At 42.1% G+C, this 18,349-nt stretch overlaps 1 protein-coding gene and 1 pseudogene across 4 annotated transcripts in view; both read left to right on the forward strand.

Moving 5' to 3' along the window:
• LOC148034077 (pachytene checkpoint-like protein) overlaps positions 1 to 18,349 on the forward strand; it is an 88,924-nt gene that overhangs the window by 53,063 nt on the left and 17,512 nt on the right. For all 4 annotated transcript variants that reach the window (XR_015691424.1, XR_015691423.1, XM_087682073.1 and 1 more), the window contains exon 9: positions 13,729 to 13,798. Coding sequence is in view for 2 of the 4 variants with exons in the window: in XM_087682073.1 (XP_087538199.1) it covers positions 13,729 to 13,798 (70 nt within the window). In the remaining 2 variants the exon portion in view is untranslated. The remainder of the gene's footprint in view (positions 1 to 13,728; positions 13,799 to 18,349) is intronic.
• Positions 992 to 5,918, forward strand: LOC148034078 (uncharacterized; annotated as a pseudogene).

The raw sequence follows: 18,349 nt of genomic DNA on the forward strand, positions 1-18,349 counted from the left end.
AATTACGATGGAAGAAACTGACAATGAAGGAATCACAAAACCAGCCATGGAGACAATGTTTCATACACCGCCAAAGAACACTAGATACAAAACCTATGGGCGTAAAACCCGAGATTGGAATGTCTCTCCAGGGTCGAGTAGATATGGGAAGACATCCCGCAAAATTAATGAAACACTATATGAGGAGATGTTGACCATACTCCGTGCTGAAATACGTACCATGAGGAAGGAAATGGAAAAGGACATACAAGAGCAGGTTCGAGCTGAAATGATGGAAGAACTAAAAAAGGAGATGCAACAAACTTTGGATGCATGCATGGCAGAGAAAGACTCATTGATCTCTAATCTACAAGAAGAACTAGATGAATGCAAAAAGAAACTGGACACACAAAAGGAACCACAAACCACACCGGAACTACAAAAAGAAATGGATGTTTTAAAAAAGGACATGCACACCTATGCAAGTGTGGTGGAAGGCACCCAAAAGAAAATGGAGAATGTTGAGAATACCGTCAAAGAAAATGCAGAATGGATAGATGTGGCAAAAAAGAACAAAGGAATGCATGGCAACAAAGTGGAAGTCATGAATGCCACCTTGGAAGAAGAGGCAAAAAGGCGGGTACGCGCACTCCACGTAAGAGTGGTTGGACTAGACGAGAAAAACTCCCCAATTGAAGATGCTACAGCTCTTGCCACCAAAATTGGAGCTACAAATGTACCCATCATTGGGGCTTGGCGAGTCGGGAAGGCTGACACAAAAACAAAAGTCCTCATCTTGAAGTTTGGAGACCTGGAAAAGAAGAGAGCCTTCCTCTCTAAGAGGATCGCTCTCAAAGGAGAAAAGATCTACCTAGATGAAGACCTCACCCCAGCCCAGTTAGCCCACAGGAGGGAAAATATGCCACGTGTTCTAGAGGCACGGAAAGCAGGTAAATGGGCTGTATACAGAGATGGAAGAGTCATCATCACAGAGAAAAGGACGGCATGACGGTGCGCGGCCTATGAGACCCTGAAGTTCACACTGTGGAATTGCAATGGCTCCCTTAAGACAGATGTAGGTTATTTTGAGGATACTTTCAAAGGTATAGACATTGCTATGTATACTGAGACACATCAATGTAAAGACAGCCGTTTACCTGATGTATATGGATATAGATGGGAAAGTGTATATCGCCCTCAGCCTAGACGGCTTGGAGGGACGAGGGGATCAGGAGGTGTGGCAATTCTATTTAGAGAAGAGCTCCGAGATACAGTCCAAGTGGTACATAGAGATGTAGAGGCAAGGTACATGTGGATCAGGTTATGTACAAGCAGAACTCGCGACATGTATATTGCCATATGCTATTTTCCCCCTGCATACTCTAAGTTTGCCCCTAAAGAGGCATCCTCGTATACACCACTATATGAGGACATAATGGGATACATGAGAATTGGGGATGTTCTACTAGCAGGAGACTTTAATGCACGCACATGAAACAACCAATCTGCTTTCTTTGACACTAGTGATGAGATGTTCAGAGATATTGCATTAGATGAAGTGGGATTAGTTAGATCAGCCCAAGATAGAGAGATAACAGAATATGGAACACACCTACTGGCACTAGGAAGTGCACATGGTTTGGCCATCCTTAACGGGCTACCACAGTGGCCAAGATCTAATGGCTTCACATGTTGGAATAACAAGAAGGGGTCAAGCACAGTGGACTATTTGATTGGATCACCCAACTTGCTACCTGACATAAAAAGTTTTGAAATCTCGGACAGACCAATTGGATTAGTAGCAGACCATGCTATTCTAGTTTTCACAATGCAATATGGGCATATACATGAAGCACAGTCACATATACCAAAATTACCACGCTATGATTTTGTGGAAGCGACCTCACACATATACAGCATTACTGTGCGAGATGCATTGAGGGAGCTAGACACACAGGCCTCTCTGGATGAGTTTACAGGACAGTTGGCCGAGATAATACACACTTCAGCAGCATACGCTTTCCCACACACTACACCGTCAGATAAACCTCCACGAGGTAATGCTCCACAGAATGGCTGGTATGATGATGAGTGCAGAGAGACACGAGCATGTTTTCAGCGAGAGCTGGCACTTGGTATATGCACCCATAAGCATGCTCGAACACTCTTCAGACGGTTGGTACGCAAAAAGAAGCAGGAATACTTGAGCAGACTAGAAACAGAAATGTATTCCATGTTCTTGGGGCAGGACAGCAAGAGAGCGTGGAAAAAGATGCATGAGAGCCAGCCACCCCTACAAATTACTAGACCGGATGATTGGCATGGATATGCTTGCACACTCTATGATATCCCTGGCCAAGAGCCTATGCCACTCCCCTCAACCTCAAGACCAGCAAATTGCAGATTTTTCACAGAAAAAAAAGTGAGGAATGCCATATGGAAGCTGAAAAATGGAAGAGCCCAAGACCATGAGGGTTTAGTGGCTGAACACTTCACGCATGCCTGTGATATTCTGGCACCAACGCTGGCTCACATCTTTAATAGGGCAGTTTGTGAGGGATTTCCAACCTGTTGGTCAGACCATATTATTGTGCCGCTCTTTAAGAGTGGAGACCCCGCGCTACCTAGTAACTACCGAACTATCATGATTGGACACATGCTGGCCAAGATATATGGCTCTATCGTGGAACAAGCGTTGAGTGAATGGGCCGAGATGCATGGCCTGAGGTCAAAAGGCCAGGCTGGCTTCAGGAGGGGACATACAACTCTAGACCATATCTTTACGTTGAGGGCAATCATTGAAGAAGGCAAGGCATTCAAGAAAAAGATCTATTGCTGTTTTGTGGACTTTCGCAAGGCCTTTGACACAGTGCCACGTGCTAGACTCATGAAAAGAATGCAAAACATTGATGTGCCCGTAGAGATACAGTGGAGTATCTATGCCCTATATGAGACAGTGACAGGCAGAGTATGAACACCTGAGGGCATCTCAGATACAGTCAATAGCACCATTGGGGTGAAACAAGGCTGTCCACTTTCACCGACACTTTTTGGGCTGTATATAGATGAAATTTCAGAATATGTGGATAGGACAGGTGGGGCCGGAGCCAGCCTAGCTGGAGTGCTGATACCATTACTGCTTTATGCCGATGATATTGTACTTATATCTGACTCACCTGAGGGACTAAATAGACACTTGGATGCATTATCAGCTTTTTGCAGAGATAGAGATCTTAAGGTGAACCTTGGGAAAACTAAAGTTATGGTATTTAACACTTCAGCTGCTTGGGTGACAAGAGCTGAGCACCAGTTTACTTTTGACGGAGAGCCAGTGGAGATGGTTAGGCAGTATGTTTATTTGGGGGTCGCATTGAAGGGACCACAGTTCTCTTGGAGAGAGACATCAGAGGCTCGTTTGGCAAAAGCATATGCAGCCTTAGGGGCATTGGAGAGGCAATGTGCTCACATACAATTTCATGAGCCGCGCACCAAACTGTGGCTTTTTGACACCTTGGTTACACCCACACTCCTATATGGGGCAGCTATTTGGGGTCCGAGTCTGTTTCACACGAGGAGACAGCCTTTGGGAGACCAGGATGGACCAGAGAAGGAATACTATGATGGATGGGAGCATATGGAAAGACCACTGGTCATGATGATCTCACGCATGATACGAGCGAAGAGCTCGACCCCACATGAGATTATCAGAGATGAGTTGGGGGCATCACCCATGGTGGCTGAGGCCTTGGTTCAGGCAGTGACTTTCATACATAGACTATGGGAGCTTCCCCAAGATAGATACCCACGGCTAGCCCTGGCCTCTTCTAGACAACTAGCAGCAGACGGTGACAGACACTGTTGGTATGCTCAGATGAGTACATGGATGCGTCTACATGGTCTGCAGATTGACAGACTACCCCCCTTTGACTATAGCCTGGATTGCCCTACACTTGACCTAAGCCGATCAGAGCTAAACCATGTGATCAGAGCAGACATACTGAAGTTAGATACGGAGAAGACCTGGATCCGACCCCCCTCGCCCCATGGCACGAGGATGGCACACTACCAGACCCACTTCCTCCAGGTATCTGAGGATGGTTTCATCACCCGACCCAATTACATGGACACACAGCTGCCTCATGGACTACGCACAGCTATTGGTCAGATCCGCACCTCATCCCACCACCTGAGGATTGAGACAGGCAGATGGGAGGGTATACAGACAGAAGAACGCATATGCCCACTATGCGACAGAGAGCTAGAGACAGAGGAACACTACATCTGCCGATGCACTGTATATTACGACATACGAGGTAGATACCACTGTCTGTTTCGAGAGGGTTTTGGACCCCTGAGACGGATCATGCAGTATGAGGATCAGAGATGCTTGGGATTTTTCCTCTTGGAGCTCCAGAGGCGCAGAGCAACAATTCTACGGAGTAGGAGGCCCCCACAGCTCGGCTCACATAGACAGAGAGCAGTCACTGACTTTTTCATGGATACACGACAGAGTATGGCAGATATCACTACTAGTGCCACACAGCCTACAGGAGTACATCATCATTGGACCTCATCTTCTGTAGGTGTCCCTTTGGATAGAGCAGTGGCACTTAGCCGGTCTAGGCGCCCACGTCCACCCGGACGAAGGCCTAGACATCCACACCACAGACAAATTAAAGCCATCATTGAGCGCCACAGGAGACAGATGCCAAGACGCCTTAGCTATGCAGAGATACACTTTCCTAGAGAACAGACATATCATTGATGGAGAGTTTTCCTTTCTCTACTCTCACTTTCAGATCACTGACATGTTTCCCTTTTATGGGACACTATTTCATTTCATTTCATTTCCTTTTCAATCTTATAGGCATGTTTTCATCTTTCTTCTCGTTCTAGATGAGAAACACACCATCATCATTGTATGTACTGTTTTGGTCTCATAGGCCACATTGGCCTTTTAGAGACGTCAATATATCTCTCTCTCTCTCTCTCTCTCTCTCTCCTCTTCTAGTCATCTTTTTCCTTCTTCTTGCTCTCCTTCTCTCTCTTCAGTTCTTCTCCTTTCTCCTCTTTAACTTCATTCATTATAGCTTTTTGCTAGCAGATAGTCAGCCAAGGCCGTCACCTTTTGTATGAGGCCGGGATGCAAGACATGATTTTTATCATTGAAGCTGGGTCTTGCGTAGTGATCGGCTTGGAGGCTTTACCCAGTCGCCAAGTATTAGAGCTATCATGAGGAATCACATGATTAAGTAAATGATGCACATGTGAGGTGCAACTGGGGTTAAAGTAAATTTACGAGCTCGGGACCCAAAGAAATCACGTGATGTCAACGGCAAAAGTTGCTATAAGTTATGCCGCACAGGTACTTTGTGGTATCTGGTGCCAGTTATTGGCCTAGGCCACCCATTTGGCCATAAGTGTTAGTTGGTGACATTAGAGAAGTGGCATTTAATGGTACCTAACGCCAATTTGATGGTCAAAGATGGTGCCGAGACACTCAGGAATGAAAGTTGCCCAACCAATTCAATTATTGGCAAGTCAAATTATTTTTCAAGGCATCAAAATAATTTTTAGATTAAATTTCAGTATTTTAAGGCTGAAAATAAATATTTAATTATGAAAAATGTTGGGAAAACCATTTGGGAAGGCTGTCACTTGTAAAAAATGCCCATGCAAGATTGAAAAACGTCTTTAGAGGTTGGAAAGAGGCATTTCTATAAATTCAGCCTGCAAGAGAGAGGGAGGGGAGGTTGCTGGTTTGATTTGCAGCCATTAGAGGATCTTCTGAGATAGCCAGGGGCAAAAGAAGACCAATCAACAACAAGAGACAGCATCTATAGGCTGTTGAGGCAAGGCAACAACAGTAAATGATTGATTTTCTTCAGTTCTTTGTATCTACATGTTGTTGTGGCAGGGCAAGAGCTGCACTTGATTGATTTTCAGTCATTCTTCGCGACAAAAGTGTGAATTTTCTCTCTATAGTTTTCCCTCTCATCTGTCAGCCATTTCATAGCCTTGCTCCGAAGATCTCAGCATTTGGACCCTTGGAGGTTGGGAAATTGCAAATTTATATGCTGTAAACCCTAATTTACAACAAAAATTAGAGTTTAGCAGCAGCCTTGGGAAGCACGCTAGAAATTGGAAGCTCCAAGACTTGGATTCAACAAGATTGAATGTGAATTTCAGTTGAATTTAGGTGGAGGACTAGCCAGCCATTGAATTCAGTATGAACATTCACATGGGAATGAAGGAAATGCAATGCTTGACCTTGGACAAGGCTCAGACCATGGAGAACAAGCTGACAATGTTATTGTTGGGCAAGATGCACGGCCTTCAGGGCATAAGGAGGCTGATGATCAGCAAAGTGAAGAGGAATTTGATGACCAGTTTAAGAATCAGATGAGGACAGCAGCAAATCTCTTTACTGAATTGGCAAAGAATCCTCAATTTACCCGAGTTTTGAATGCTCCAAGGAAGGGCAGCAAAGGCATGAAGAAGAAGACGTCCTCTACACCTTCGGGACAGCAAGATGCACCGAAGAGAATGCCAAACCCTTCCATTAATGCTCCTAAAGATGCTAATGAAATAAAACAGTTGGTACCTACTGGGCAAGGAATGCAAATGCAAGGCTATCACGGAAGTGCCAATCCAATGGATCTTGGACAGCCGGGCGTGTATGCTATGATGGGGCAGCTAGGGTATTTTGGTGGAAGCACGATTTTTCATGCTATGCTTGGACAAGGACCGCATATGGGAATGTATGGCACAAATCCCTATGGTATGCAGCAACCAATGCATGGAGTGCAAGGCCCAATGTATTCGGGTATGGTTGGAAATATGCAAAACCCTATGTATGGCAGCAATGGCTTGATGCTTGGGGCACAAAGTAGCATGTTTGGTACTGCATCTGCACCCCCGAATGCTTATGGGGATCAAGGAATGAATGTTGGTCATTGAAATGCTCCGTTTCACATTGGTTTTGATGTGAATTCAGCAAATGCACCCTTTTTGCAGCAGTCAGTGTATGATAACTTGACACCCAAAGGAGCAGCAAAAGACTATGATGAGGGTGGAAAAGGAGTGAAGTTTGAGTCCTTCCGCGATGTACAAGATAGGCTGAAAGCTTTGACTTTCATTCAGCAGTTTGATGCAGCCTATTCAGGGGAGAACTTCATGGAGTCCTCAAAGATTCGAAAGGCAGCCACTTTCTTGAAAGGGAATGCATTACAGTGGTGGTCCATACTTTTGATGCAAGGTAGAGCACCATCAACGTGGGTACAATTCAAGCAAATGTTTGCATTGAATTGGTTGACAAGTACCTTTGAGGTGGACATCATGACAGCTTGGAATAAGCTGGATGCTAAGGAATGTAAGAATTTGGAGCAATATAATAAGAAGTTTTGGGATGCATTGCTGCCTATTACTTCTTATCGCCACGTACCTCTTCATGAACAAGTGGAAAATTATATTTGTGGGCTGCCCAAAGGAATGAGGGATGTTTGTATTAAATCCACCATGTCTAGCATGTCTTAGCTTATAGAGATTGCTGCTATAGCCGATGCTTTGTTGCGTGGGAAGGATTCGGGCCTCCTAGAGAGTGGGGAGAAGCCAAATAAAAAGTCGTTTAAGGTTGAGAAAAGGGGCAGATTTGAATATCAGTCTGAGAAAAGGCCAAAACAACAAAGAAAGGGTTTGAAAACATTGGCACAATGTAGGGAATTGATGGCTGCAAATAAATGTTTTATTTGTGAACAAGAGGGTCACATTGCAAGGGACTGTCCTAATAGGCAGCAAGCTGGAAAATTAGAAAATCGGGGAGATTCTAAAGGAAAGAAGCCTAAAACATCAGTGGGATTGGTGTGTGATGTTGTTAATGATCAGCCCAATGATGATGCTACTGAGTTGTGCAAAGCATGGGGCAAAATTAGGGATCATGCATTGATTTTCTTTGATAATGGTGCATGAGCCAACTTCATCTCTGTTGACATGGCCGCCCGTCTAGGCATCCGAGAGGATGAGATGGGACCCATGGGGGAAGTTGGAATGGCATGCAAAGGCCATGCAGAGCCTATCATACTGCTAATTGGAAAGCTTCGGTTGCACATACAAGGATATGTGGACAGTGAAGAGTTCTACATTGCTCCACTTGAGGGTTGTGATGTATTGTTTGGTATGCCGTGGTGTCACCGTATGCATGCAGTGATTTATTCTTGTGTAAAAAAGATCACTATTCAGCATAAGGGAAAGGTACTCACACTTGATGTAAAGTTGAAAGATGAATCTGTCCCTGTTGTATCTGCAGCTGCCATTTCTAAAGTAATGAAAAATTATCTTTCAGCATACTTAGTTTTTACTAAGGATAAAGATGATAGTGAGAATGTTGGGAACGTATCTAAGTTAGAGAAGGATCGCATGCCATTTTTGAAAATGTATGTTGATTGCTTCTCTCAGTCACTTCCAGGGCAGCAGTAGCCCACTTAATAAGCCACCCTATAGAGTTAGTGCAGCCCAACAAGAGGAGATTATGACTCAGGTAAATGAGTTGTTAGAAAAAGGGTTGATTCAGCCCAGCTCATCTCCTTTTTGTTCTCCAGTGCTTTTGGTGCAGAAAAAGGATGGTTCATGGCGTATGCGCATTGATTATCGTGCTTTGAACAAGATCACAATAAAGAATCACTTTTCGATTCCTCGGATCGATGATGTTATGGATAGATTGCAAGGGGCAACCATATTTAGCCGTATAGATTTGAAAAGTGGGTATCATCAGATACGCATTAGACGAGAAGATGTGCCTAAGACAGCTTTTAGGATATCTTTTGGATTGTATGAGTTTCTTGTTATGCCTTTTGGACTTACGAATGCTCCTTTTTGGGGCATATTGTATCGGCTGATGGTATTCGCATAGACCATGCAAAGGTTGAAGCAATACGATCATGGCCACCTTGGAGGAATGTGCATGAGATCCGTAGCTTCTTGGGTTTATGTTCTTCCTACAGGAAGTATGTATGCGGGTTTGCTAAAATTACATCTTCATTGCATGCCTTGCAGAAGAAGTATGTGCCATTTAGATGGGCAGTAGTGAAAATTTCAGCATTTGAAAAGTTGAAGGAAAAGATGACTTCAGATCCTGTGCTTGTATTGCCCGATCTAAGGAAGTCATTCATAGTTCAATGTGATGCATGTGGTAATAGCATTGGGGCTGTTTTTATGCAAGACGGCCGAGTTGTGGCTTATGAGAGCCGAATTCTCTAGGGTGTAGAAAAGAATTTGCAGGCCTATAAGAAAGAGCTCTTGGCTGTAATTCATGCAGTGTCTATGTGGAAACATTATTTGTTGGGGGCTGATTTTACAGTGTGGATAGACCATCAAACTTTTGAGGTACTTTCTGACGCAGACAAAGTTGTCAGAGAAGCAGGCTGATGCACTGTCACGTAAGCCACAAATAGCTTTGCAATGGCCAAAGGGATGAGCATTTTATGCTAAGAGATGGATTTTTGATGATGCATGGACAACTATGTGTCACAAAGCAGTTAAGGCGTAGGGTTATCACTGAAAGTCATGTTTCTCCGTATGCAGTACTCAGAGGTATGATGCCACGGTCAAGGCAGTGGAGCATTTATTTTATTAGCTAGCTTTGAGACATGATGTAGAACAGTTTGTTAAGACATGCATCGTATGCCGGAAGTTAAAGCAAGATAGGCAAAAGTTGCCAGGTTTATGCCCTTGCCTATTCCAGATCGGCCTTGGCAGAGCATTGCAATGGACTTTATTTTTAAGCTTCCTAAGACACCTACAGGGAATGATGGGATATGGATTATCATTTGCATGTTTAGCAAACAAGCCCATTTTATTCCGGTGAGGAAGAAAATAAATGTTGATCATATGGTACGATTGTTTTTGCAGCACATCTTTAAATATCATGGTATGCCAGAGTCAATCGTTAGTGATCGAGAATCCCGGATGACTAGTTTATTTTGGAAGGGCTTGTTTGAGAATATGGGTACCACGTTGAAATTCTCATCATCCTTCCATCCACAGACAGATGGTGAGTTTGAGGAAGCAAATTCCACAGTGTTAGATCTTTTAAGGTGGTGTGTTTCAAACCACAAGACACAGTGGGAGTAGTACTTGCCCTTGGTTGAGTTTGCTTACAACAACACAGTGCATAGTTTTACAGGCAAAGCTCCATTTGAGGTGGTTGAGGGTAGCAAAATGTACCACCTATTCTGCAAACTAAGGATAGGATCTTTGAGGTTGATCGTTATGTGGAAAACTTGGATGTAGCCTATGCAAAGATAAAATATGCACTTCAGAGATCACAAGAAAAGCAAAAGAGGGCAGCTGATTGACATAGACATGCTTTGCAGTTTGCAGAGGGTTATTATGTATTGTTGCATTTTGAAAAGGCAAGACTGAAAAAGATGAAAGAAAGAGAAAGATTATACCCGAAGTGGAGTATGAGATACTATGGGCCCTTCCAGGTGTTGGAGAAGAGCAACAATGTGGTATATTGGCTGAAATTACCTCCATATTGGCAGATACATAATGCTTTTCACGTCAGTTTTTTGAGGCCTTTTCATGGTGATGTGCTAGAGGATATGTTAAATTCAGCTTGAGGTTGAGGAGCTAGATGAGATTTTGGTACCTGAGCAAATTTTGACACATAAGAAAAGAAAGATTAAAGGTAAAGTTTCCAGGAGGTACTTGGTGAAATTTCAGAATTATTCACCAATGGATGCCAAATGGATGGAAGAGGATGACTTAGCAGTCCATCCTCAGTTGTTGCAGCTTTACCTAGATGCCTTTCAGTTAGAGCCGACTTTAGTTCAAGCTCTGTCAGGTTTAGCGGAGCAAGGGTTCGGAGTATTGCCTGATGCTCAAGGCCCAAGGGGGAGGTAGCACTTCCCCTCCTCCAGTTATGGACAACTCTCATATGTAATGGATCTCGGATGTATTCAGTATGCATCCAAGGTACTGCGTTGACATTATGTTTGCCATGAGATCACTACTTAGTGTACTAGTCAATGTGAGATGTATGTAGATGAGTATGAGTTTCACCCGGGCACTGGAACTATACTTTTGCATCGGCTTATGAACAATTTAGCATGAACTTTGCCTCAATTTTGAGACAAATTCTGATCAGTTTCAGCTCAGTTTTTGATCAGCTTGAGAACTATTTATGGTCACTTTTTGGATTAGTTGTGCATCAGTATTTGCACAGATTGTTGGTCAGTTTTTGCAATGAGTTTGAGATCAGTCTGGGGTCAAATTTGCAATAGTTTGTGATCGGTTCTCAAATCAGCAAGTGATCAGTTTATGATCAGATTATGCTCAGTTTTCAATGTTTTACATCTAGTTCCATGGACAACATCATATGTTATGATGCCATTGATGTTTTAGCCATGGTTTATGCTTGGTTATGCTATGCTATGGTTTGGTTTTGCTAGATGAGTTGAGCTCATGAGAAATAGACATGCCACATGATAATCTAGCAATGTTTTTGAGATTCTTTGTGAGTCTTATGTTATGTTATGTTGGCTGGTAATTTTCAGCATATGTTGGGCATATAGAATGATTGAACAACAGTGCGCAATGTTGTGTTGACTAGGATGCCCTATGGAAATTCCAATGTAGTACTTTGCTTTTGATGCATTTTGCAGTGCAATCGAGGATGATTGCAAGGATTTTAAGGGGGAGGGCTGTCATGTGGACATGTATTTTTGAAACCTTACTTAACATGTGGATTAATTTTTAATCACATGATTAAGTAAATGATGCACATGTGAGGTGCAATTGGGATTTAAGTAAATTTACGAGCTCAGGACCGGAAGAAATCACGGGATGTCAAAGGCAAAAGTTGCTATAAGTTATGCCGCACAGGTACTTCGTGGTATCTGGTGCCAATTGTTGGCCTCGTCATCCATTTGGCCGTAAGTATCAATTGGTAACATTAGAGAAGTGGCGTTTAATGGTACCTAACGCCAATCTGATGGTCAAAAGTGGTGCAGAGACACTCGGGAATGGAAGTTGCCTAGCCAATTTAATTATTGGCCAATCAGATTATTTTTTAGGGCACCGAAATAATTATTAGATTAAATTTCAGTATTTTAAGACTGAAAATTAATATTTAATTATGGAAAATACCGAGAAAACCATTTGGGAAGGCTGCCACTTGTGAAAAATGCCCATGCAAGACTAAAAAACGTCTTTAGAGGCTGGAGAGAGAAATTTCTATAAATTCAATCCGCAAGAGAGAGGGAGGGGGGGCTGCTGGTCTGATTTGCAGCCATTGGAGGACCTTCTGAGGCAGTCAGGGGCAAAAGAAGACCAATCAATAGCAGGAGACAGCAGCTACAGACGGTTGAGGCAGGGCAGGAGCTGCACTTGACTGACTTTCAGTCATTCTTCGCGACAAAATTGTGAATTTTCTCTCTCTACAGTTTTCCCTCTCATCTCCAGCCATTTCACAGCCTTGCTCCAAAGATTTCAGCATATGGAGCCTTGGAGGCTGAGAAATTGCAAATTTCTCTACTGTAAACCCTAATTTACAACAGAATTTAGGTTTTAGTAGCAGCCTTGGGAAGCATGCTAGAAATTGGAAGCTCCAAGACTTGGATTCAACAGGGCTGAAGGTGAATTTCAGCTGAATTCAGGTGGAGGACTAGCCAGCCATTGAATTTGGGGCATTTTCATCGTCTATGAAGTGGGTGAAGGTCAATTGAGTGCCCGAATCAAGGGGAAAAATAGATTGAAGACTTGCTGGTCACTTTGGACAGGAAGGGGAGTTGAAATACCGATAGAGATTGGGAGAATCCCATTGTAAGTCAATGTTTTCTTCAATAAAGCTAAAGAAATACCGAAAGGCGCGCCAATTTTGGGGCCAATCGGGTGTGCATTGTCCAAGATCAGTAGGTCAATTTTTATTTTCAGATTTGCATTTATTGTTTGCTGCTGTAATTAAGTTGTAGTCAGGGATTTACCACCCTATCAGAGAAGGAAGGCTGGTTTTCATAGACTTGAAGGGCTTAGTTTTATTGGCAATTCCTAGAAGAGAGTGGTCGCCCGGCTGAGAGAGAGTCCTGCGGGTAGCCACCAACTGATGGAGAGTAAAAGAGAAGAACCTGATCTGAACAAAAAATAAGAATGGGGGTGTAATGAATGCCCATAACATACCCTTTATAGGGGATTTTGGTGCATTTTATCTGCCACGTAAAAGAAGCCAATAAACACAAATTAAGCCCTTTTGGGGCTGTTAATGAAGAGCAAAATTAGGCATTAAACTACTCTTAATTTTTAATGCATGCCATGATTTTGGTTGCTCATAAAGAATCATTTTGTTAAGCACGTAAAATGTACCACCTATCCAGTAAGCCCTTTTGGGGCTGTTAATGAAGAGCAAAATTAGGCATTAAACTACTCTTAATTTTTAATGCATGCCATGATTTTGGTTGCTCATAAAGAATCATTTTGTTAAGCACGTAAAATGTACCACCTATCCAGTAACCCAATAGTTATTGAAACTGAGATAGGGAAAGAGGGAGGCATGACATGTACATTTATTTAATTTGCAACTTATTTGCCTCCACGAGAGCCTTGTCACTACAACACTCATCTCACCTTCTAGGCATCTCTTTCATGTACTTAGCAACAACCATACCAGACATTGCCTTCCTTTACAATAGTTACAGTCCACTTACTAGAACTTTTTGTTAGAGCATGATTGTTTTGGTGCTTTTGTGATGTTAGGTTTCCAAGCTTTTTCAGAAAATCCAGTTCTTTGTGGAGGAAAGCGATACATTAGTCTTTCTTTTAATAGGTGAGTTCTCTTTCCCTACTATTTGGTGGTTTTCTTGTCATAGTTTCTTTGCTTGCTTTTGTTTTTGGTGTTCTTTGGCATGTGGAGACTTATCTTAATTATTTCAGGGCAGAACTTAATAAAAGGACACAAGCTTCATGGTGGTGTTTTTGCAGGGTGATATGGATCGAGAATGTGATTTTCTCTAGAAAAGCATACATTTTATCATCTTAGTTATACTCCAATGTATGTGGGGTTTGTTTAGGGAGCTGTTTATTCAGAATCTTTATCTTCTATTGCTTTGATGGGTATTGTTGATACTTTATGTAGTGGATTGTACATGTGGATGTACATCTAGTGGGAAATTCTTTATGGGGACTTAGCAAGAGTAGACCTTCATCGAAATCTATAGTGATGGTGGGATTGCTCAATACAACCCCTTTTAGATGCACAATCTTCATTCGCCATTACGGTCTCATAGGTCATTTTAGCCTTTTGTAGAAATTCATTATCACATCATTTCAACTCTCTCTCTCGCTGTCTCTCTCTCCATAATGGGCAATTATATTATTAATCACATGAGAAGTACAAGAGTCAAGGTAGTGTAGCAGAAGAGACTACTGTATACCAAGGGAAGAGATTCTCCTTAGGGAGAAAACTAGTGTGTTGAATGAGATCCAGCTGCCAATGAAGACCTTTTAGCTATTATGCCACAAAGCACCAAATGAGCATTACAAGCATTCCTTCAACATCTCGAACTCTTCATACATGTCTGATGGCATCATCGCATTATGGAATGATTTAATCCACCTAATCTAAAGGATTTGACCCACCACGAGACTCCCTAATTCATTCTGTGTTGGGATGGAATGATTTGGGAAGAAACCATTATGCCACAAAGCATCAAATGAGTATTACAAGCATTCCTTCAATATTGCGAATTCTTCATACATGTTTGATGGCATCATTGCATTACAGAATGATTTAATCCACCTTTATGCTTTGAAATAATATTTTCATATGTGGTTGTGTCGGAGTAGGATATTTTGCCTTGTCAAAGATCCAATCTGATGGACGGAGGGAAGGATCCACCCTCTCCAAATGTCAAACAACATGGACCAATCTTCTTCGCCAATGGGCAAGAGATGAATCTATGGCAAGAAGGTTCCACACTAGTACAAAAGTAGTGACCATTTTAAATATGGTGCCTTGAGAGGGCAGAGATGAGGGGCATACCACCTGTCAACATTCTCCAAGGAAAGACTTTGCATTTGAACAGGGTCTTATTAAGCCACCCTTCCATAAGAGTTGATTTCCACCATGCCCTACTTTTATGTAAGCCCCAAACACCATAGACCTTGGCCACCAGCCAATAACGATCTCTAATCAAGGGATGATAGATTTGATTGATTGAAGCACAATCTAGATGCAATTGATCCGCAAGGCTCCAATCTTGCCAAGGGTGGTCCGAATCAAAGCCTTAGTATGGTGGTTGCAATGTACTTTGCCTCAATAGTAGATAAGGCCTTGCATTTCTATACTCTAAACATCCAAGAAACAATGTGTCTTTCATAGTTAGAGTTAGTATAACCCATGATTGTAGTATCCTGGCCACCATAGCATATGCATGTGTCTATACTATCTTTTAGGTACCATATAATATCCTTCATGGTATCCCAATGTTGCCAGCCAAGTGTAGCTATATAGTGTGCCATAACTCCCATGACAAATGCTATGTCATGGTGAGTAGCTATCACGGCATACATCAAACTACCCGTGACGAATGCATAAGGGATCTTGGCCATCTTGGCCTTTTGATCATCTGAAAATTAGCATGATTGACCTTCACATGGGAAGGCAAAGAACATCCAATAGGCTTAACATCTTGCATATTGAATCACTCAAGCACCTTCTATATGTACGCCTGTTGTGACAGCTAAAGGAACTCTTAGAGCGATCGTGTGTGGTGGACATGCAAGAATATGTGAGGCCTAACACACGTCCTTAATCTCAAAACTCTTTTTGAGTTGAGTCTTCAAAGTATCCAGCTTATCAATAGCTCTCCCAATTTCCGAGCAATCATTATACTCACGAGTCATATCCATTTCATGAACTTGATTTCAAGAATTTTCTTATTAAATTCACTTGAATTTTTTTGAACAAGCATTGTCCATGTCCCCTTCCCTTTAATAGGTTAAAACCTTGTGCACATGTGTTGCAATAAAGGATTGTGATCTTGTCCAAACTCATGACATACAAATGAGGATTGCGTTTACTCAAGTACCTTTCATAAGCTAAGGGGCTATATTTAAAGCTCATTCAAAAGCTTATAGGTGAGGTATTTTGACATCATAACATACAACATAAATGTAACACCAAAATTTAGTGTCCAAAAAGACCTTGTTGAGAAAAATTGTTAGGTGGTGTGGAAAGACATGACTACACTACGAGTTGATAGGGTTGCATCTACAATAGAAACTAGGCCCTGACGTGCCATTTGATTGAACTTGGAATAGTCCTATTTCCCTTCCTATGAGAGTAAGTGAGACAATCAATAATTCCATTTGCAAGGAATTAGTGTGCACTCTATCCTCTGGTGGATGCCAATTCACCTTCTAAAGGATTGTCTTCCATAAGCATACCAAATGATTCAAGTAAAATAAAAGATGAAAATAAAAGCGGGGAGTCATTACTGAGTATGTGACACCGTGAAACTTGAAAAATAGAATTACCATGCACAACTTCCCAGTCTTAAAAAAAAAGCGAGGAATAGAGACTCAAAGCTGATGACATGCACATATGGCTTGAAATAGTGACCAATGGAGAGCAACCATGTGTCTCTCTTACCTCCAAGACAGCCCCTCCACCCATACTCTTTGGAGTACAGACATGGCTCTAGGAAATCCAAGAAATACCAGCATGCATCGAATCTTTTTTCCGTAGCATGAAATGGATATGCTTGGTAAGGATGTACAGGCTACACTCTTGGGATGAGGTAAAAGAGGCAAATAATAAGTAAGCATGGGTAGCATAATAGCGTGTGCCACTTTAAGGCGGACATGAAAAGGGCAGGCTTGAGATTTCCAATAAAGAAACTTGGCATCCAACTTTTGAGAGATCCATTGCAGCAGTTGTTTAGGTTCTACATCAACATTGAAAGAGTAGCCCAAATGTTGGGCAATATGACCATGTGGAATTACTTCATCTTGCCCTCACAGTGCCTTTAAATTGGATTTGGTGCAATTGATGAGTGATGACTTTGTGGCATTAATATGAAGACCTGAAGATGGCCAAAACTTCCCAATGATTTATGGAAGTTGTCCCTTTCATTTTCAATATCATAAACATGTCATCAACGAGTGCCTACCCAATAAAATGTTGATTGAAAGGAAGGGACAAACCAACCAACTGCCTAGTCTCAACAAGATGGAACAACATAGTGACAATTAGATGGGTAGCAAGGGAAAAAAATACGAGGGCTGAGAGGACAACCTTGTCAGAATGACCTTGCTAGAGTAAGGGGCTGAGTAACGCTACCATTTAGCATGACATGTAAAGAGACATCACTGCTAATAGTGCATATCAGCTGAGACATATGTGGCCCAAAACCCATGGTTTGAATAAGTTCTACAAGAAAAGACCATTCCAAGTAATCAAAGGCCTTCTGCATGCAAATCTAACTAGACAAGAACAACCTCTTGGTTGGAGTGTTGCACATACTTGATGCCCATTCACACATTTAGTATATTATGCAAAATATTCTTGCCCTTAATGAACCCATATTGATGGGGATGTACAATAGAAGGGAGGTGCTTATGAAGGCGATTAGCCAGGACCTTTGAAAATATCTTGTACATAGTACCCATCAAGGGAATCGGTTGCCAATGTTTGAGCATTGAAGAGAAAGGGACTTTGGAGGTCAACTTGATAACCCCTTCTTTTTGGAATACAGGCATTAGTTTAGTAGCCATTCCAATTGGGACTTTTATCCTTGGGTAAGTTTAATAAAATATCCATAATCTCATCCTTGTGAATATCAGCCTCTAAAACATCATGAATGTTTGGGTTGACGTGATCCTTAGTCAATGCATAAAATACTGAACAAGCGTGAGTAGTTTGATCAGAACATGCCTATCTCGAACCAAGGAGATCTTCCTAATATTGTCTACACATATGAACAATAGAGTGAGCCAATCGCAAAAATAAGGAAGCCAAGGAATCATCTGGAGACTCAAGCAACAAAGAATGAACTAAGACCAACAATTCCTCCACAGCATACACATGTTGCTTGTTGCAAAGAGAAACTTGGTGAATCCCATATTGCATGGCAAACCTCTGCACATTTTGTATCAGCCACTCAAAAGAGGCACTGTCCACACTTGGAAATTCGAGCTAAAATCTTGTGAGTAGCTGTCCCATATAGCCACCGAAGATTGCATGACTCAAAAGGACGAAATGAAATTCAAAGGGAGTCTATCTAGAAACTCTGCAAGGGGAGCAATGGATTGGCTAAGCATCTCAAGCTGCATACTATTGTATTACTCTTATCTCGAGAATCTCTGGCAATAAAGC

This window comes from Lygodium microphyllum, chromosome 7, assembly GCF_053477565.2.
Source record: "Lygodium microphyllum isolate KBCC chromosome 7, Lygodium_microphyllum_v1.1.10, whole genome shotgun sequence".
Lineage (NCBI taxonomy): Eukaryota > Viridiplantae > Streptophyta > Polypodiopsida > Schizaeales > Lygodiaceae > Lygodium > Lygodium microphyllum.